This window comes from Drosophila kikkawai, chromosome 2R (assembly GCF_030179895.1).
Source record: "Drosophila kikkawai strain 14028-0561.14 chromosome 2R, DkikHiC1v2, whole genome shotgun sequence".
In the NCBI taxonomy this organism is placed as follows: domain Eukaryota; kingdom Metazoa; phylum Arthropoda; class Insecta; order Diptera; family Drosophilidae; genus Drosophila; species Drosophila kikkawai.
Window position 1 is genome coordinate 16,104,813 of NC_091729.1, and position 22,008 is coordinate 16,126,820.

General features: G+C 43.6%; 3 protein-coding genes across 7 annotated transcripts in view; 2 read left to right on the plus strand and 1 right to left on the minus strand.

Annotated features, from left to right (window-relative positions):
- Positions 1–15,479, plus strand: part of Shrm (shroom) — a 49,922-nt gene extending 34,443 nt beyond the window's left edge. For 3 of the 5 annotated variants that reach the window (XM_017166887.2, XM_017166888.2, XM_017166889.3), the window contains 3 exons: positions 13,033–14,488; positions 14,562–14,819; positions 14,890–15,479. In XM_017166887.2, coding sequence (XP_017022376.1) covers positions 13,033–14,488; positions 14,562–14,819; positions 14,890–15,153 — 1,978 coding nt within the window. In that variant the 3' untranslated portion in view covers positions 15,154–15,479. Of the gene's footprint in view, positions 1–5,004; positions 5,189–12,907; positions 12,955–13,032; positions 14,489–14,561; positions 14,820–14,889 lie in introns of those variants that run through there. The other 2 variants (XM_017166891.3, XM_017166892.2) reach the window with 2 other exon arrangements.
- Positions 15,480–16,381: 902 nt separating this feature from the next.
- LOC108074739 (spermatogenesis-associated protein 20) lies at positions 16,382–19,420 on the plus strand. The gene is made up of 5 exons (XM_017166911.3): positions 16,382–16,646; positions 16,709–16,834; positions 17,014–18,480; positions 18,546–18,751; positions 18,816–19,420. The coding sequence occupies exons 1-5, from the start codon at positions 16,513–16,515 to the stop codon at positions 19,277–19,279; spliced, it is 2,397 nt and encodes a 798-aa protein (XP_017022400.1). The 5' UTR covers positions 16,382–16,512; the 3' UTR covers positions 19,280–19,420.
- Positions 19,421–19,480: 60 nt separating this feature from the next.
- On the minus strand, positions 19,481–20,972 carry LOC108074740 (uncharacterized). The gene is made up of 2 exons (XM_017166912.2): positions 20,836–20,972; positions 19,481–20,664 (listed from the first exon to the last, which is right to left on the minus strand). The coding sequence occupies exons 1-2, from the start codon at positions 20,893–20,895 to the stop codon at positions 19,879–19,881; spliced, it is 846 nt and encodes a 281-aa protein (XP_017022401.1). The 5' UTR covers positions 20,896–20,972; the 3' UTR covers positions 19,481–19,878.
- Positions 20,973–22,008: the final 1,036 nt, after the last annotated feature.

A 22,008-nucleotide genomic window follows, 5' to 3' on the forward strand; every position in this document is an offset into this window, starting at 1 on the left:
TAGGTGGGGGTACCAGTACCGCAGCAGATCGGAGTTAAGAACATTTGGCATACATTTCAGGTCAACGGATGTGCTTGCGGCTCCACCACATAAATGTATAAAATATATGAATATAATCTCACCTCGTCACAAGGTCAGAGTCGTGGTCGAAATTATGGCAGCCAGAGCCAATTCAATTAGCCACGAAATTAATGAAGACCAAGACACAAAAAAAAAACAGCCAAAGACTGCGGCTAAACGCTCCAGTAACCTCCGGCGGCGAGCGACTTCCTTCTGATTTTACGTTCGGACTTCGTGGCCAAGCAAATCATTAAGAAGCAACTGAAAATTTCACAAATTAACTTTATAACACGAAAATTTCACGAAGACGATGCCCATATCAGATGGCCAGACTCGTAAATACTCGTATATAAAGGAAAAAAATTAATAATTATGAGCCGCAAACTGCCCGAAAGGTAAATAAGTCGGGGCTTCCTGCTCAACTTGAGTTTGGTTTTTCGGCTACTGTAGAAACCAGATTGGATCTTTGAGACGGACTCCTCTGTGTAGGGCTTCGATTTTCAGTTTCTGTCTTCTGTGACTTGTGCCGTGCACGAAAATTGCTTTGACACAAAAAGGAACAAACAGCAACAACAAAAAAACGAACCTTTTTAGTGGGTCACGCGCGTCATGAACAAATGAAAACCACGGGCACTGGACAACCTACCAAAAACCCACCCAGATGATAAAAATCAAAACATGCGCAAAAACTAAACTAAAAAAAAAAGGAATACGAAAAAAAGCAATACCAAAAGCAGACCAAAACAAAGAGAGCAGTCAAAAAGCCAAATTAAAATCGGAGCAGCACTTTGCCTGGGTTTCCCGGCTTCAAGCGCATGTTTAAATTGTTTGTCTAATTTGGTTTTTTTTTTTTTATGCCACTATTTTGTCTTGTCGTTGTTCAAATGTATTGCAATTAACATTTTTTACATATATATATATATATGTACTCTTAAACGCAACAATTTCTCATCGGCCTGGGAAGGTTTTTCGGGCCATGAAACGCTCATGAAATATGCAATTTCAGGCATTTGCTGGCGTATTTGAAGTTGGCAATAAAAAACGCAAGAAGTGGGAATAGTTTGACAAGACTATGGTTTATTTGGAGCGATTTTGATGGGAATTACTTGGTTTAATTAGGGGCTGTTTTAATGGCATTCAGTGGGTTATGAAAATAAACTGGGATAAAACGTAAATTAAACCAAATTAAGTTTTATCTGGGCCTGGTTTTAGTGAGATCTCTGCTTTAACTTGCGCTTTTGTTTGAATTTTGTTTAAAGGATATATATTTGTTGCTATCTATATTGATATTTCTTTCTTCATATCAAAATTGTGTAATTAAAAACTGAGACATGCTTCTGGCCATTAAAATCCCTTACGGAATGCCTTGGCTTTGGTTTATTGCGCCTTTGATTTCTGGCCCACTTTGCGGACCCATGGGAAGTTCTCCCCACCGATATCGGTGTTAAGTTGGCTATTGCCAAAGCTAATGACCAAGTCGATAACCGCAAGGCAACGCAATCGGGCGTGTCGTCGACGATGACTGTGTCTCTCTCTCTGTCAATGAACTTGGCTTTCTTACTGGCTAAGTTACGTGCCTGCAATTATTCTGAGCCGAGAGCGCCCCGAAAATAAATGCCGAAATAAAAATCTGCATAAATTTCTGATTGCGCAATGAGAACTCGTTCGCCTCGGGAGTATTTAAATTTTGGTGGAGAGATTTTAATGGGTCTACGAGTACGTGTAGATCACTTTTGCGACAGTTCTGCGGCCCAAGTGCCGTTAAAATCGAAGAACTGAGCTGAAATTCAATTAGCGACACCCACAGCTCTCAGATCATAATGATCTGAAACAGACATACCCACAAACAGAGAACTTAAAAAGCAATTTCGTTTTATGATAGAACTCAAATTGACACCGCTCCATTTCGGCTGTCTGGGAATCTCGATGGAAAAGCTTTCAGATGTGTGATGTACACATAAAAATCAAATCAAATGGCTTCAAATGAACCCCAAAATGGATAAATAGAAATGTCGGGCAGTTGGGGAGAAATGCGTGTGCATTATGCATATTAAATGCTTTCACTTTCGTCTCGGCTAAAAGTATTTCAATTTATTATTTTTTTTTTTTGGCAATGCCCAGCACGATTGGTATCTCGATCAGTCGAGCAGCAAATTGCGTGAAAGCCAAAATACACAAAAAAATAGATATGGTATATATTTCTTTGGGCCACAATTGAAATGCAAGATGCAACCATAGCTATTTCTATATTTAATCCTATGACTATTGGCCATGGTCAGCTGTTTGCTGACTGATTGTCAACCAGTCGTCGATACATCGCAGTCTGCCTTGTGCTCAATCATTACTGGTTGCATGTTTTATAACGCAGATGATCACATGTACCAGCATTTGGCATTGCATTGCCAGCAGAGAGAGAAAAAACTGATAATAATAATCAGACTTTATCGTATTTTAACCTTTACTTTGGGTATAATTTTAATAAATTGATTAATTATTTGAAATCTTATCAGTTTGATAAGGTTTTCGAGGCTCTAATAAAGTAGTAGGTATTAAATTGAAGGTTCTGTTCTGTTAAAGGTTCTGTTTTTCTTACTGCCTAATTTCTAAAAGTGTATATTTTGGGTAAAACCCAAATGTCCAATTAATAAATCACTTTATTACAGTGCCAAGTTATAAAGTTTATTACACATGGTTCTTTTTAGGTCTTCATATAGAAATAAACAACTCTAAAATGCTAGAAATCCGTAAGAATAATAATTTTTATGGCTCAACAAAGAATCTTAATTTAGATAACATTTGTTCAGATTTTTAAGATTTTGTTTTTCGTCGAGTGCGACTTAATAAGTCGTAAATCCGGCAAGAGTCTAGACAATAGTCTGAGGCGCTGGCCAACTTCGTGATTGATTCCCACAAATGCAAATCACACACAAAAAGCAAATGAAATGCAATCAGGCAGGGCTATATATATATATATTCCCTACTCTCCCTCGACTGCCTCAGAAAATTGGCGGGGCCATAAGCCAGGGTCATTATTATGCGTGCAAAGCTGGGGATTTTGCTTTCGTACGTGGCCATTTTGCCATTTTTGCCGCCGCCTCAAGGCCAAGAGAGTCTGTCATTGCATTGGCTCCACCCTCCTCCCCTCCCTCCTCCCTCCTATCCCTGCAAAAGCGTTAACTAAGCCCTGTCTTGTGTTCTCCCGATCACATGACGAATTCAGTCAGCCAGCCACAAAAGAAAACAAAGACCACAAATATGCATCGATCCGCTGATCCTGAGACTCTCGGCGGCCTTTTTGCGGCCTTCGCCGTCACGTTCTTCAGGGAAAACCAAAGCAAAAGAATGGGGAGCGGGTTGGGGTCTGACTCTGAAAGGAAGGTAAACAATTTTCAATCAACTCGGCGAACTTGCAAGCAGCTTCCAAGCTTCCAGCTGCTCAGCCAAATCCCTCGACTCCCCGGCAAACCAATTTGCAATTTAACCAAATGAAATGCAAACCCAAGCGTACAAATTTCAATTCTTTGCACTCAGCGCATCAGAAGAAAGAAGAAAATCGAGTAAGAATGCTGAAGATGAGGTCTGGGAGCCTGGAAATACCCTGTAGTTAGAGGTCTAAGGAAGTATAGACTAGTTTTTGGCAACTGCAGGTAGGAATAATATGTTTTCTTAAAGAAATACTTCACCGATTGATCTTAAATTTGATATTAGAGGAGAAAATAAGGTGGAGAATCTATAACTGTTTAACTCTTATAACTTTATAGATCTGTTATATTTCGTTGATAATTCAAATTCTTAAACTTCTTAAACTTCTTCCTGTAAAACATGATAACTTGCTTGTATTTTCCATGAAAATTCTTTATATAGGAAGTCAATCTGCATTCCTCAGCCATTAAGCATCATATATCTATATATACAATATATTTTCCCTTGTAGTTGAAACATTTTGGGTCAGCCGCAGTGCATAAATCAGAGCAGCACTGGCTGCGACAGAAGCCACATTAAATAAGAGCCAATATGTCAGACTGCCATCTAATTTGTTGGCTAATCAGCTGCAGCTCTCCCAACATCTCCTGTGTCTCTGTTCGGGAAATCTGTGTAAATGGAACGGCGCCGATGTCAACTTTGCCACATGTTCCCCATATAAATCCACATCTCCAACCCCGCCCCTGAAAAGCAACTCATCCCATATCTCTTCCCATGCCATACCAAACGTTGTCATCGTTGCCAAATAAATTGTTTAGCTGAATTATGCCATTTATTTTTAGTTGCCTCGGAAAAGTCGCTCTCGTTTTCCCAGTTCTCAATGAAAATGCGTTCTAGAATGTGTTCAGCGCAGCAGGTTCTCTATGTCGGGGGAATTTTCGTCCTACTGACTCACTGGCTAATGACAATAAATGAGTTTTGTCTTATCAATCAGATAGCAAAGTATACCCTGCCTATAAAGGGGGATCTATAATAAATCAAACTGGAGAGGTGGTCATTGATCAAGCACAAGAGTTGTGTAAGATAAATAAGATATAGCCCCAAAAAGAAGACATGAAATATAAACAAGTCAAAGTATATTAAACCAAAAATGGTTAAAACCTTAAAAGGAGTTGCTAAATAGTTGATTTTTATGACATAATAATCCTCTGTTTCTAGCTGGGCTTTTATGGAGAGTAAAGGGTATTAAATAGATCTGTGATGTGACATCAAGTATGAGTATATAAGATAGTATCTGTGATATTATGACCCCACTTAACTTCACTTATCGACACCTAATTACCCCTGAAAGGGCATTAAAAAGTCCCCTTTAAATTCGCTACCTTTTTTCGTAAGTTTATTTCGCGTTTATTTTCAATTTGATGATGGCACATATCACTTTATGTCATTTTCTCTCCCATTTTCCACTCTCTCACGCCGCATGTTAATTTTTTCGCCTTCAGTTTTGTTTTGTTCAATGGATCGCGTTGTCGCGCTTTTATTTTCGGCCGTTTATTTGATTTATTTTTTGCTTGGCAATTTGTTCGTGCCCCAAACGAGATTAATTTGCAAAAATCTGAAAACAATAAGTGATCTTGCCCATCGACTAGGTTCCTGAACTCCCCACACCGGCAATGGCCCACTGGTTTCAATGGCTCAACTTTCGGTACAAATTTAACAGATTTTTCGGTGTCTAGACAAAAAAGCTATTATGCTGAAAATCGGGGAAAACTCTGACATCAGAGAGGTGGAATGCGTGAAGAGATTCGAATACATATTCGTTTGCTTCCTCCCATATTGTGGCCGCCTTATATGAGTTTTAATTGCAGCGCCAACTTGGGCAATGCAATCCGCATAACAACCTTGAAAACGCAATCCATGCTGCCGCCGCCGCCGCCGCCATCAAATCTTGATCTCGTTTTTCGTTATTTTTGCCTTTTCGCCATATAATTGCGTTTTTCATTTGCTCTTGGCATTCACAGACACCGGAGTTGTAGTTGCACGCGAGCGAAATGAATGCCAAATGTGTTTTCAGTTTTTTTGAGTATTTTTAGTTTTGTTTTTCTTTTTCCTCTTGGCCAATTTTGGGGCTCGGCCCAAAAAAGAAAGAAAAAAAAATAGTAATAAAAGAAAAGAGATGCCAGCAACGGGGGATGCTTCCTGTCCTGCGGCATCCCAAAAAGCTGCAATGCGGCCGTTGCCGTTGCCGTTGCAATGTGGCAACAAGTGGCCCGCTGTTTATTTCGATTATTATTATTATGCAGAGTTCGTTGAACATTGCACAGCAGGGCAAGGGGCGGGTGGCAGGGGGCAGGGGCAGGGCGAATGTCAATTTCACGCTTTGCTTTTTGCCAAAAGATGAACACACCGCGAGAGATTCGTTGGTAATTTATGGTTAAAGAACCAAAAAATAACGGTATTTAGTTATTTGTTAATTTGCAATAATATACCTAAGGAAAGAACCTTGAAAATCTAGGAAAACTAGGATTATAATAGGTTCTTGAGAGACTTACATGCTCTATAAGAAAGAGATCCCAAATTTTGATTCGAAAGATGCCATTTTTTATTATGAATTTACTAGACAGACTTGAACTTTAAGGAAATTACAATATTAAATTTATAAAAAAATTCCTTTAAGCACCTAATTTTCTCTATGTGCACCGAAGAATTATGTTTATGTTGATGACGATAGCAAGTCAAAAATAACAAAAAGGAAAAAAAACGCCCCCCCTGAAAGCCACACGAGACCCGCTTAGCGACGATCATCGTTGGGGCTACATCATGATCATCATCATCACCATTAGGGGAAGACCATCGCGATGAGGCGGTGGATGATGTTTTATCAATAAACCGTTAATTATGAAAAGCGCCTAACTGCAGCAATACCGCGAACAATACGCGGATGTATTTCTCTGTGCGCGTATATTTTTTTCTGTATTTTATTTTATTTCGCTTTGTCTTATCCCCAGCAAACCTAGGAGTGCCACTCATCCAGCAACCGACCGACCGACCGAGTCACAGATCCAAGCCACACAAGTCAGTCCATGGGGCAACGCTCGAGATCGCCACGTCCAAGGTTTTGTAAATAATCCGAACCCGGCAACGGTGGGCGTGGGTTGGGTCTGGCCTGATCTCTGGGTTTGGACTTCAAATTGGAATGGAAATTGAATTGGGTGTTCCGCTCCACAGATCCTCTCAGCTTTGGCCAGGCCAATTGCGACGCAAATGGGCGACCCCAAAAATAGCCAAAAGAATAACAATGATCACAGAAAAAGAACACTTTTGGCAAAGATCTCTCTCACTGAAGATCAGACAAAAGGGCTTGCGGATGAGTTGGCATTGCTGGGGTTTTCTTTGATTGTCTTTTTTTTATTTAAATATTATTTTTGCAGTCTCATAGGAGTGACCTTGTGACAATATGCTTAAATTCCTCAACTCCAACTTCATTGTCATTGTTTTTCTGCACTCATTCACTCAGAGTGTGGCGTTCTAAAAACATAACCTTGCTGGGTTCTAGCTCCTCTCCTTCTGTTTACTTGATTATATTATTTGGTGGCTTAATTTTTGGTTTGGCCTGACAGCCGCGTGACATCGAACACAGGGGCAGTTTTTAAGAACAGATATCTATCTATATATTGCCATTAGAAATCGATCAATCCGATACCGAAACGGCGCCCCAGCAGCGTGAGAATATCTGAACTTTTAGCTCTCAGAGGGGAATTTGCATAAATAATTGCTGATTGATGCAAATTCAGTATAGTATGCTCTCCGCCAATATCGAATCGGTGCGATTTTTAGTGGCGAGCATTAATTACGCGGAGTTGGTTCGATTTCTTTGGCTCAACCTTGATCTGATCCAAAGTCGGAGCTGGGGCTCCCTTTGTTCTGCCTTACGACAACGATGATCATTGTTTATTCTCGCCGAACAGAGATCATTATTGGATATATATGTATATATATGCTAAAGGTCACATTCGCTCTCGTGGCAATTAAATGGTTCGAAACATAAACGCAAGACCATTCATCAATCTCTCACTTTCGTTCCGAAAATAAAATACCAAAACAAAAAATCGTACTTGAAAGTACGAGTTTGAGTTCGAGTACGAGTATCTGTATCTGTCACGTTTTGTATATTTGTATTTGGTGATCTCACTGCAAGATTCCCAGATAGTTGCACTTCAGCTATCTTTAAATTATTTAAATTGCTAAAATAAATTCAATTCCAGCCTGCGGTCTAAGCTGTAATTATAATATAAATTATGCATTGGATTCGTTGAATAAAATGTTGGAAAATCTCATATAGGCTTCCATTTCTGCACAGGTGACCTCATGGCAGATCATCAATTTAATTTTAATTTTATTAATTTATTAAACTAGCTCAGCAAGTTTACACTTGTAATTGTAGCACTAGTCACTAGTCATAGACTATGACTAACAATTTCGTCTTAGAATTTTATATTTTTATTTTAAAACTGCCTCTTCATAGAGTCTCCACTTGGCAGCTAATGAAGGTTCATCATGACAACAACCCACTAGCTTTTATGGTGTAACCGCGGAAGTTCTCGCCATTTTTGTCGCCCAAAACATTTAGAATTCCACTTTACTCTCTCCCTTTTTTTTGTTGGCAGTTTGTTGAGAAATTTTCTGTTATTAAGAAATTAAGAGCCGCTTGGCATGCTTCGCTTTTCTTTTCTTTACGTCTCGTTTCTTTTCTTTGGCTTTTGCTTTTGCTTTTCTGGCCATTTCATTTCTCCCGACGCCGCCGCCGCCGCCGGATCTTGGCTAACACGTAAATGTGTCTTCACTCTTTCGACCATTATCTGGCGCTCTCTCGGCCTCAGTCTTTGCCTGAAATTAGTTGGCTAAAAACAATGAGAAATCCGTATTCAGGGCAGTTCCTTCAATGGCCGCAACACTTTGGCATTCGACATCGGCGGACGCCAAACAGCGGCTTTTGTGTAATATCTAAAACTACAGAAAACACAGCAAAACCCAGGAAAGAAAAAAATACAACAACAAAAAACGCAAATGGCTCAAAGTCTTGTAGCGATCACCGTTGCCCCTGCGGCTGCTCCGCTAAAGACCCCCGCCGTAGCCACCATCCGCCGACTGATCCGGCCATGGCGGACGTGTTGCGCATGCGCCCGAGGGTACAATTCGCCGTGTGTACAATTTATATGCCAAGTGGGCTGAGAGTGAAAATGTCATTGGCAGATGTGTCGCGGATATTAGCAGTGGAGTCCCCCCCGAAGCCCATTTTACACAGCGAGAAATAAGTAATAAAATGAAATGAAAATGGCTAAAGAGTATATTTTACATTTTCTATCATTAACAATCTTCCATAAAATAGTTTTATATTTTAAATATTATTTTCTTAGTCAGCTTTAATTATTTATTATTTCTTTTATTTAAATATATATTCCCATCTTTTCTCCCCGTGTTGGCCCCTTCAATCTGCCACTTCCTCTGCGATCCCCTATCAACAAGAGGCAGACAAAAGACCCGCACTTGGCTGAATAATTTGTTTTATGCAAACGCAACTTGGCGAATATCAAAAGTTACTATTTAAAGTGCGGCGGAGGCGGGGCCTGGAATTATTTACAAGCTTGTTTGCTGTCGTAGTCCAGTGCGCACACATGTTTTTTTCTTTGCTCTTTTTTTATTTTTCCTGCTGCTGCTGCTGGTTGCAAGTTGCAACTTATGTTGCTGCCGTGTTCTGCCCCCTGGTTGCTGGCATCTTTTTAGCTGTAATTATGATGAGCTGGGGCCGTTTAGCCCACAAGTTAATTACCCCGCTTCATTCGCGATTCAATGGGACAGGCCGACCACTTTCGACACTTTCAATGGGGGGCTGGGCCAAGATGTTGCTGCTGTGCTGCTGCATTTCCCAAGCTATCTATTTTTGGTGCTCGCTAGATGCCTTGAAGCGAAAAGCGCCATTAAATCGATTTTACATTAAAAATATTGCACAAGCCACCATTGTTGCTGCTGCTGCTGCTGCCAGAATTAATGGATCATAATTATTGCCGAGCGGCTGCTGGCAGGCGGCAATCAGGCAGGCAACACAGTAGCAACTAGCAGCACGGCAGTAGCAGCCGCAGTAGCTGCTGCTGCTGCACCATTAGAAAAGAAAACCAGAAAGCGGCAAACAGAAATCAGACATCTGAAAACCAGACAATTGAAGACCGATCACGAGGCAGATGAACAGGCACAAATTGTTAGAGAGGAAAAGTTTTCGAATCGGATTTGGGTTGTGGCTCGGCGAAGGGGGGAAAAATTGTGAGATTCTGCAGCAGAAGGTTAGAAGTAATTGCCTGCACAGCCTCCAGATGAAAATCTCAAGCGCAGATGGCCACTTAGCTAACATATTTCATGAACAGATAGAGAAAGAACTTTTCTTTTCTTTTTTCTTTTTTTTTGTTGTGTTTACTGTTGCTGATAATGATGTTGCTGCTGCTGGTGTTTTTCTTGGCGTTTTCCGAGAGAAATTTATGGCCTAGCTTGACAGACTGTCTCTGCCTAAATACCAGGGAAAACAAAGAGTCTCTCCAGAGCGATTTGTTCTGGCTGTGACCTCTCTGGAAAGTCTTTCTTCTTGCCCTCCTTGATTTTCCCAAGACCCCCGCAAAGAAAGCTAACTGCGCCGACGGCCATCTGCTGTTGTTGTTGTTGTGCTGTTTCTGTTTTTGTTTTACTTTATTTTGTTTTATTTTTATTTTGTATGTTGACTTGACGTCATTTTGCGGCAAGTGAAAATGTGTGCGATGCGATGCGGTGCCGACAAACTCGTTTTCAGGTTTCGGTTTCGGCTGAGCTTGTGAGATGTTTATGTTTTCAACAACAAGCACAGCAGCAGCAACAGCAACAGCAACAGCAACATCAGCAACACGGCAACAGCAGCAGCAGCAACTGAACATTTGTTCGCCTTTTTTTTCGGCTCAATGTTAAGACGAGATGTTAAAAACGTGATTTCCATGCGTCGCCAGAGCCAGCGCCATCGTTGTCGCTGTCGTTGTCGGCATATTTAAATAAAATACTTTTACTATCAACGAAAACTAGTCGGCCAGCAAACAGCTCGTTATATTGCTGATCAAAAATTATAGTGCAACGACGGCGCCAGCAGTTAAAGTTGCTGCTGCAATAGATGTTGCAGTTGCAAGTTGCTGCTGCTACGCAATGCGAAACGCAGGGGCCAGTGACCAAGGAGCTGCTATAGCAACCTGCTCCCCCAGCGGCAGCAGCAGTTACACCCCAAAGCGGTGGCAGTGAACCCGCAATGATGGTATCTGCTTACCCGGAGGCGCCATAGAAATTCTACAGCCAAAATAGGGCTTTCCACCCGCCTGAAGATAATCACCGATTTTAATTTTTCTACATATATATCCAACGGTTTATTTTCATAGCAATATCGAAGTTATGCAAGGCAAAGCAATTTATCAATTTTTTTTCTGTGACTGCTGCTATTCATAATTTGCATCACATAACCAAATGGAACGCCCCGCGCTCGGCTTAATAATGCCAAATAGGGGGAAAAAGATAGGCAAATATACAAATAAAATATGCGTTAATTGTATGGAAATGTATTTAGCCCAGTGTCCGAGCATTTCTTTTGACCCTTTCTTTCGGCTCTGTCCGTTTTTATTTTGTGTCATTGTCTTTGGGGGCCCCGCCGCGTATTATTGGGAATTATACAATATTAGCGGGCAAAAAAAAGAGGTATTTTTCAACTGTGAATCATAATAAAGCTGTTACATTGAGGGAGTGTACGAGTGGGTATTTATAATGAGCTTATGTCAGATAAGGCCGGAGAGGAATTCTGGGCAGATTACAAGGGTCTGCTCTTCAAGGTCTTATCTATGTTGTGGTCCCTAGATTACAAGTTAACAAACAAGAGATATGCTGGGTCTCTAGATGCAATCTGTATGTTCTTGGCTTAAGGCTAGATGTGCTCTTAATTAAATCTTGTGATGTCATCGTACTGATATGCAAATCCATGCTAATGCAACCGTTTTCAGGCCTTTTGTCTTGGCCAAATTGGCAACAGAGAAGACTTACTCAACTAGCCACGAACGGAAGTGATTAGGAAAGGCAAGAGAGCGGCATCTGCAGCTCTCTTTGGCGGCGAAGAAAGTGGGGAAGAAGCGATGGAGCATCAGCCTAGACACAAAAGACTGGCTTATGCAAATGCTAACTAGCCACGAGATACATCTGCAACTGCTGGCTACAGATACAGATACAGATAGAGCTACAGCTACAGCTACAGCTCCAGCCAACAGCTGTTTTGTCTAGCCGTGTGATGTAAGCCAGTCCCAAATGTCTATCCCACTCCCCACACCGCTCTTAATTTATGCAAATGCGACAACATTTCTTCGACGGCTTTCTTCAGATGCAAAACACTTTATATATACTACATATACCTCATGTGGGCTATATATGTAATGTGTGTGCAGAAACAATAAAGATTTTGCGAACCTGGGGGTGGCCAAGCCGAACCGAAAATCCCCCAAAACAAAAGCCTTTTACAATAAAACCGAGAGCGATGATATGTACACAAAAACATAACAAATTAGTTTAGCACTTTTGAAAGTTGTCAAGGGACGGGAAGCGGACGTGGCCGTCATACGCTTTGCACACTAAAATGGGGGCCCCCGTCTCTGAATTTTTCGCTTTTCTCAAGCCGAAACCGAAACTGAAACATAAAACTCTTTATAATTGCACTGTAAACATTTCACTTTCGTTTTTATTCCGCCTGGTTGTGCCCTCTGTGTCTCCGAAATCAGCTTAACACATCGCGCATCGTGCACAGAATAATTTCCTCGGTCGTCGACGCTTTCGCTTCCATCTGATGGCAGGGCAATATGACGATATGTGGGTGCTCCGGGATAAAGATAGCATCTTCTCTCCCGATGCCGAGGACTCAATTAGCATCTGTCCAGATTATGGTCGCTCTCTCATTTGCATTAATGAGACGTGCCCGTGGGCTTTGGGGAACAGTCAGTTGTTTTTACAGCTTTTAACTGCAAATCGTGGTGGCTACTGCCGCTGACCCCCACGGCTGACCCCGGGCAGCTGGCATTTTGGCCAGCCAACTGACAAGACACCCAGCCTTTATTTTATTTAATGGCAGTGGTGTCGGGCGTTGCAAGACAGTTCTAAAAACGAAAATAGGTTTGCAAATCCCAGCTGGAAGCTGAGCCCAGATCTTTGATTTATAACTAACAATCTCAAGTCGTTTAAATTTAATGAGCTGCAAGATTTCTCATTAGTTTAGAAATCTATATCTATATATATATATTTACATAAGAATTTTAATAGGTCAAAAAGGAGGTTTATAAAAGGTCTATAAGTTTGTAGATCTGACTTAAAGAACCTTGATCTTAACATTCTTGTATTGTAATGTCAATTTAAGAAATCTAAAACATCAAATATGAAGTAATTCCAATTCCAATAAATTCTTCTCAATCTTGAAATAACTTTAACTAATAAATAACCCCTTCCTTTATTTTACAGATCGAATTCCAAGGCCTCGTATTTGCCGCGCCAGAGTCTCGAGAAGCTGAACAACACAGATCCGGACCATGGCATCTACAAGCTAACCCTGACCTCCAACGAGGACCTGGTGGCCCACACAAAGCCCAGCTATGGAGGGGTGACTGGGAAGCTGCCCAATAACCTACCAGATGTCCTGCCCCTGGGCGTTAAGCTCCAGCAACAGCCAAAGCTGCAGCCTGGCTCGCCGAATGGCGATGCCAACGTGACCCTGCGCTATGGCTCCAACAATAACCTGACTGGGAATTCCCCGACGAGTGCCACGCCACCGTATTACGGCGGCCAACGCTACTCCACGCCAGTTCTGGGCCAGGGTTATGGCAAGAGCACGAAGCCAGGACAAATCGCACAGCAGCAATATACCAGATCTCAGTCGTACGATGTAAAGCAGTCGAACGCGGTGAGCATGTCGCCGCTGGTGACCCAGTCCCATGTGGATCTCAAGCAAGCCGCCCACGACCTCGAGACGACGCTGGAGGAGGTGCTGCCCACCGCCTCGCCTAACCCGACGCCCACGTCCACGCCGCCACGCCTCTCGCCGGCCTCCTCGCACTCGGACTGCAGTCTGAGCACCAGTTCTCTAGAGTGCATTGTCAATCCTATAACGAACGCGATTCCTAAGCCCGAAGCGCACATATTCCGCGCCGAGGTGATCAGCACCACCCTGAACTCGAACACAAACACAATGACGCCACCAGCCAAGCCGACGATGAACCGGCAGGAATCTCTGCGGGAGAACATCGAGAAGATCACCCAACTCCAGTCGCAGCTGATGTCGGCGCATCTCTGCGATACTGGTCTCCTCGGCGGCTACAGCAGCCCCATGATAACCAGTCCCACTGCCAGTTTCCTCAACGAACCACTGCTGACGCCCCCGCCACCGCCCAGTCCACCGCCTTTGGAAGAGGATCTGTCCGATCTGCCCGCCAAGGAACCGGAAGTCAAGGAGCTGCAACTGATGCAGCGCAGCGAACTGGTGCTAATGGTGAATCCCAAGCCCAAACCGAAGCCCAGTACAACGGACATGGCCTGCCAAACCGATGAGCTGGAGGATCGGGACACGGACCTCGAAGCCGCTCGCGAGGAGCAGCAGACGCGAACCACTCTGCAGCCCCGTCAGCGACAGCCCATCGAGCTGGACTACGAGCTGATGAGCCGGGAGTTGGTGAAGCTCCTGACGCCGGGCGACAAGCTCGCCGATATTCTCACACCAAAGAGCTGCAAGCCCACCTCGCACTATGTCAGCAATCTGTACAATCCGGATGTGCCGCTTCGGCTGGCCAAGCGGGACGTGGGCACCTCTACGCTTATGCGGATGAAGTCGGTCCTGGCGACCACGGAAATCCAGGTGGCCAGTGTGGAGCTGCAGCTCGGAGAGCCTGGCGGCGAGTCCACGAATTTAATTAAACAGAAGCTGGTGAGTGATTAAAATCAAATTTAAATTTAAAGAAATAAATAACTAATTGATGAATCTTTTAAACCTTTTCCAGGACGAGCTCATCAAGCATTTGAACCAAAAAATTGGCTCCCTGAAGCGCGAACAGCAGACCATCGGCGAGGAGAGCTCGGCCAATGATAAACTGGGCCAGGACCTCTTCGCCAGGCTGGCGGAGAAGGTGCGGCCCAGTGAGGCGTCCAAGTTCCGTACCTACGTCGACGACGTGGGTCACATCACCAGCCTGCTGCTGTCACTCTCCGAGCGCCTGGCCCAAACGGAGAGCAGCCTGGAAACGCGCCAGCATGAAAAGGTGGGTTCTTACTTTACTACTATTATTAACTTGATAATTTATTAATTTATAATTATTATTTTTGAAACAGGGTGCGCTGGAATCGAAGCGGGATCTTCTGTACGAGCAGCTGGAGGAGGCGCAGCGCCTCAAGGCGGACATCGATCGGCGCGGCACCAGCATCGCCGGACTGCTGGGCAAGAACCTAAGTGCGGACCTGTGCGCCGACTACGACTACTTCATCAACATGAAGGCCAAGCTGATTGCCGATGCACGCGACCTGGCCGAGAGGATCAAGGGCAGCGAGGAGCAGCTGGAGGCCCTCGGCGATGCGCTAGTCCAAAGCGATTGCTAAAGCCTGGCCGATCCGATCCTGGCGCTTCGATTCTCCCAGCTGTCAACTCAAAGTTGAGAGCCGATCGAGAGAGTTCTGATCCCAGAGATCCGCCAGTCCAGTCCGCAGTTTGCAGTTCGCAGTCCGTAATGTGTATTAGTTTAAAACGATGTGCTTAATTACCACACCCACACTATAATGTATAAATATTGTATGTTCATTTGTGATTTTCAACTAGCTAGTAGGTTAATTATTCTATGTATCGGCCGCATAGGTGTAAGCATTTTCTACATAATTATCAAAGCAAAGATAAATTGTATGCATTAATAAAAATTATGAAAACTTAAGTATATTGAGGTTTTTTTTTTCATAGGCTTGGAGAGTATTATAATTTCATTCGAAGGCTTAAAACTCAGAGAAGGAGTCATTTCCGACCCTATAAATCATATATATTCTTGATCAGCATCAACAGCGGAATCAATCTGGCAAGGTAACTAAAAAAAAAATTTTTTTTTAATTTTTTCAAAATGTTATAAGGGGTTACATCATTAAAATTTTGAAAATTGAGAAAATTTTTTAATTTTTTAAAAAGTTTAATTTTGTATGGGGGTTTGTTAACCTTTTAAAAACTAGCATAGACGCGCTTTCCGAATGGAAATTAAAGCATTTTTGGCTAAGTTATGAATAATTTAAAATTTTAAAATTTCATTCCTGATCTGATTAAGAACTGCAAGGACATCCAAATTAGGTATTCCCCAAATTAGCTTCCTTGTTTCTTTTGGCAATAATTTAAAGCGAATGCCAGAAAGTAGGCAACGAAAAATATATTTTAAGGGAGCTTTGTTAAGTATATGTTTTACATTCTATTTATTTCCTACTATTTTACATAATCCAGGATTAAATAAAGAATTTGTTATTATAATTTCAAAATAGATTTATTATATATTAATCCCTAAAAGTTAATGTTCCAAATCAGTTACAAAAATGTTTACTGTTGATTTTCAAAGTTTAATAAAACTATATGAATAAAAATCTATATAAATAATTTCATAAGAATTGGAAATAAACCCCCATCTAAGAATTTTCAATTATTCCACTCTAATGTACTTTTACATGGCTTTAAAAACTAAGCTTATTACAAATTCAAAATGAAAACTTGTCCGGGGCTTAGTACAATGGATTAGTTTAGTATATTTTACCCAAAAGCCCGTCGGTATATTAAAAGGGCTTGCCAACGGTCACACTTCTGCTGCGATATGCAAAATAATATTAAAAACATTGGGCCAAAAACAAGTTGCGTCGCTTGCACACGTTGCAGTTTTATTGGCATTGGCCGAGTGAAAGCCAAGCGCGCGCCCTGATTATCCCGATCGATTTGCTATGTTCAGGGCCAGATCACTTCTCCCCTGGATACGAAGCACTCTGAAAGCAACCCAGAAACTTCAGGCGGAAACGTCAAAATTCGTAGGTCTGCGGCTGGGATTCATAGGGCGAACTTATCCAACTCTTAAAGGGTAAGTTAAGTATCTTCTGATGGTTACATAAGATATACTAACGAAGTACCCTTGTGGCGCAGACAGGACTTTAGAGGCATGGCCACCGGAGGAGAAGCATCCAAGGAGGAGCCACCCAAGAAGGGCAATCGATTAGTCTCCTCCAAGTCGCCGTATCTGCTGCAGCATGCCTACAATCCAGTGGATTGGTAAGTATCTAAGGGTATCCTTGGGATATATTTCTATATAATTCGTATCTAAGGATATTCTTTTATATAATTAAAAGAGAAAACAAAGCTTGGAGAGGGAATTTTCTTTGTGTTCATCTTAAGACAAAGACAAAATGTAAATCCAAACCCATTTTAATTATATTTTCCTATTATTCCAGGTATCCTTGGTGCGAGGAAGCCTTTGAGAAGGCCCGAAGCGAGAACAAGCTAATCTTTCTGTCGGTGGGCTACTCCACCTGTCACTGGTGCCATGTGATGGAGCACGAATCCTTCGAGAGTCCCGAAACGGCAGCCATCATGAACAAGCACTTTGTAAACATAAAGGTGGATCGTGAGGAGCGTCCGGACATTGACAAGGTCTACATGCAGTTCCTGCTTATGTCTAAGGGCAGTGGTGGCTGGCCCATGAGCGTCTGGCTTACCCCAGACTTGGCTCCTTTGGTTGCGGACACTTATTTTCCACCGAAATCCCGCTATGGAATGCCCTCCTTTGGCACTGTGCTGGAATCCATCGCCGAAAAGTGGCGAACCGATAAGGAAGTCCTAGTGCAAGCAGGTTCTACTTTGGTGAGCGCTCTGCAGAAGAACCAGAATGCCTCGGCTGTGGCTGAGGCGGCCTTCGAGCCGGGCAGTGCCGAGGCCAAGTTATCCGAAGCCATCAATGTCCACAAGCAGCGATTCGATCAGACCCATGGAGGCTTTGGCTCCGAGCCCAAGTTCCCGGAGGTGCCTCGTCTCAATTTCCTGTTTCATGGCTATCTTGTTACCAAGGATGTGGATGTGCTGGACATGGTGCTGCAGACTCTGGATCACATTGGCCGCGGTGGCATCAATGACCATATTTTCGGGGGCTTTGCTCGCTATGCAACCACCAAGGATTGGCACAACGTGCACTTTGAGAAGATGCTCTATGATCAAGGTCAGCTAATGGCGGCCTTTGCCAATGCCTACAAGCTGACCAGGAGCGAAATCTTCCTGGGCTATGCGGACAAGATCTACCAGTATTTGCTTAAAGACCTCCGGCATCCTTTGGGCGGCTTTTATGCTGGCGAAGATGCGGATTCGTTGCCCACTCACGAGGATACTGTAAAGGTAGAGGGAGCCTTCTACGCCTGGACCTGGGATGAGATACAAGCTGAGTTCAAGAAACAGGCCACTAGGTTTGGGAACATCTCGCCAGAGCGGGCTTTTGAAATCTATTCGTACCACTATGGCCTGAAGCCGTCGGGAAATGTGCCCGCTTTCAGCGATCCCCATGGTCACCTCACTGGCAAGAACATACTTATTGTGCGAGGATCCGACGAGGAGACCTGCTCTAATTTCAATCTGGAGGCGGAGCAACTGGACAAGCTGCTGGACACAGCAAATGACATCTTGCATGTGCTGCGGGACCAGCGACCGCGGCCACATCTAGACACTAAGATCATATGCGCTTGGAATGGCCTGGTGCTGTCAGGACTCTCCAAGCTGGCCAATTGCGGTACCGCAAAGCGAGAGCAGTATATGCAAACGGCCAAGGAACTCTTGGACTTTTTGCGCAAGGACATGTACGATTCGGAGCGAAAGCAACTCATTCGTGCCTGCTACGGTGTGGGTGTGGGGGATGCAAGTCTGGAGAAGAATGAGTGAGTATTCCTTTGCTAACAAGATTCCTTCAAAAAATCAAAACTCCACTCTTTTCTCATTTAAGATCCCAAATAGATGGCTTCCTGGATGACTATGCCTTCCTCATCAAGGGCTTGCTGGATTATTACAAGGCTTCATTGGACCTCAGCGCCTTGCGTTGGGCCAAGGAGCTGCAGGAGACGCAGGACAAACTGTTTTGGGACGACCGAAACGGAGCCTATTTCTTTTCGCAGCAAAATGCGCCCAATGTCATTGTGCGTCTAAAGGAAGGTAATTTTAATCAGAAAACGGATCGAAGATTGCATCATCTAAGTTCATTCTTTCAATTCCCAAGACCACGATGGAGCCGAGCCCTGTGGCAACAGTGTCTCCGCCCGCAATCTCACCCTGCTGTCGCACTATTACGACGAGGATGCCTATCTCGAACGAGCAGGAAAGCTGCTGAACTTCTTTGCCGATGTCTCGCCCTTCGGACATGCTCTACCGGAGATGCTGTCAGCTTTGCTGCTGCACGAAAACGGTCTCGACCTGGTGGCCGTGGTGGGACCGGATTCCCCCGACACTGAACGTTTCGTGGAGATTTGCCGCAAGTTTTACATACCGGGCATGATAATCCTGCACGTGGATCCCCTGCATCCGGACGAGGCCTGCAATCAGCGGGTGCAAAATAAATTCAAGATGGTCAATGGCAAGACAACGGTTTACATTTGCCACGACCGTGTGTGCCGCATGCCAGTCACTGATCCTGCCCAGCTGGAGGAGAACCTGATGGCAAACTTCTTCACGGAGCGCGTGTAAGCTGTGGGAATTACTCGAATTAGGCTTAAGGCAGTCTACAAATTATAAAATATGTACGTTGTTATTTGGGCTTCCAAAGCGCAGATCAGTTCTCGGAACTAGATGTAAATAGTCGTTAATAAAGACAGAAGGATACAAACCCTACAAATGTTAGTTTGAATTCCTTAACCCATTTAGTACAGCAAAGAAAACACTTGTCGATTAATCTCTCTTCTCGAATACAACACGTTTTGTGCATTTATTGGAATCATTCTGTTTTGTGGAGCAAACAACCATTCGGTGGCCGGCTGCACCTGCTCCGCCCCAGGAGGCGTAGGCGTAAAACTAAGCTCTAAACTAAATGCTTGCCCTGCGCTGCGTCCGCGATCCTCCGATCGTTTTGGAGTCAAGGATCCCGGAGGCGACGGCAATCGGCGTTAAAAGGAAACTAAATGTATGGAGAGAACAGCTCGGTAATCGGTAATAATAATCGTAATAATAGTAGTTTGTAGCAATTAAAATAATTTAGTTGAAATTCACATTCATCACATTGGTTGGCCGACCATCTGCCATGCTTCATCCTCAACTGTCGCTGTCGCAGGCGCCGTCGCCTCCGGTTCTCAGGTGTCCGCATCGTTGAAGCTCATAGCCGCCTCGAAGCTGTCCACAATGGTCTCCATGCGTTCGTGATGTTCGAATCGCGCGAATTTTCGGGCAAACTTCCGACCCCGTCGCGAGTAGCGGGCCCGTCGAAAGAAACGGAATCGCGTGTCCTCCTCCTCCTCATCATACTCCGGCGCCGACACCGAATCCTCGTCCGTTTCGCGCAGAAACTCCTTGGGGTCGCGATGGATCTTGAAGATCTTGGTGGCCGTCGCCCCATTTAGCTTCGATATGGTGCGCGACGCATTGAGGATACCGCGCTCCGCCAGCTGGGTGCCGGTGCCGGAAATGGAATTGCTGCGGTTTTTGATCGCCGTCAGCCGGTTTGTGATCGACACCACGTTGAAGAGCTTGGACAGCTCCGAGTCGACGCAGCGCGATTCGCGACGCAGGTTCTTTCCATTCTTCACGTAAATGAAGTGGTTCAGTGGGCTCTCCAGGGGATGGCTGCTGGCGGAGCAGGTGGGCGAGATGGAGACGGACACGGAGGAACTGCAGTTCCCGTTGCTATTGCTGTTGCTATTGCTGCCGCTCGTCAGCAGCGTTGGCGTGGAGGGCGGCGCTGGCGGTGGCACATGGGGCATTGTATAGCAGCGCTGGCGGATCGCCGGAGCCCCACTGGCCCCTCCGCCCGCTGGCCCCTCGTACAGGTTGGTCACGTTGTAGCGGCTCAATCGGCACAGTGACGTCGACTCCGGCTCGAGATCCGCCTCCGGGTCGTGGCTGGTGGGCATGTCCATGGCCTGCGCGAATTCGAGTGCGAATGCAAATGCGGTTGTGTGCGTGTTTTTGGCCAGGTTTTTCAAGTCGAGTGGGTGGAGTGGTGGCGACGGGGCGGCGGGGCGAAAAGAAAGGGCGTGTTAGCGGCCATCAGACAATGCGAAAACGGCTGCGAATGTGGTTTTCTCACTCACCTGCAGTAGGCCCTCGACCTCCATGTACTGGCTGTCGGTGAGACGGTGTGTTTTGTGCATCAGTTGTTGATATCAGGTATATTGATTAGGAAATATTATTATTTTGCGCCAGTGTGACCAGATGGCCCGAACCAAAAACAAGCCTATATGGAACTAACGCCAAATAACAGAAAATGGCCAGAATTAAAAATTAATGGTAAATGTCTTTGAGAAAGACGTTTTAAATTAAATTTTAAATGTTTTTCATATAACGTAGAGGGTTAATTTTATATACAGTTATCTCTGCCTTGCCTATATCAATTTTAAATTAGTAAAAACAACACCAAACATATAAAATACTAGATGGAAGAGGTAATCGAAAGTCTGGCCTCACTTCCATTTCCGCCGCATCGAGGTTCCGTGTTTATTTATGTTTTGTTGTTGTGGTGTTATGGTATTTTTAGGTACCCATTGATAAAATATGTTGGGTATATTCGGCTATTGATTTTATTATTACTATTACTCTAGTTACAAAATATAAATTTATGTTTCCAATTTTGTTAACAAAATTTGTATGTGTTTAAATTTAAATTGTCCTAACTCAAACTCAAAATAAACTTTAATTTTTAAACTTTAAATTTAATTATACCCTTGCAGGGTATTATAATTTCAGTCAGAAGTTTGCAACGCAGTGAAGGAGACGTTTCCGACCCTATAAAGTATATATATTCTTGATCAGCATCAACAGCCGAGTCGATCTAGCCATGTCCGTCTGTCCGTCTGTTCATCTGTCCGTCTGTCTGTTTCTACGCAAACTAGCCCCTCAGTTTTAATGCTATCTGAATGAAACTTAGCATATAGTCTTCTATATACTATATACTCAAATAAAATCCTGGATAATTAAAAAAATGATACTGAAAATATGTCCCCAGTTGGGCATATATTCTATATTTATATGTCGGAATAAGTCGGATCGGACGACTATATCATATAGCTGCCATGCAAATGTTCGATATATTTTTAGAAAAAAAAATTATAACTGCACAATTTTTTAGATATGGTCATTTTAAATTATTTCAGAATTTTGGTAACAATTTTATGAAAATCGGACGACTATATGATATAGCTGCCATAGGAACGATCGAGAAATAAATAGGAAAACAAGAAAGGAAGCTAACTTCGACACGCCGAAGT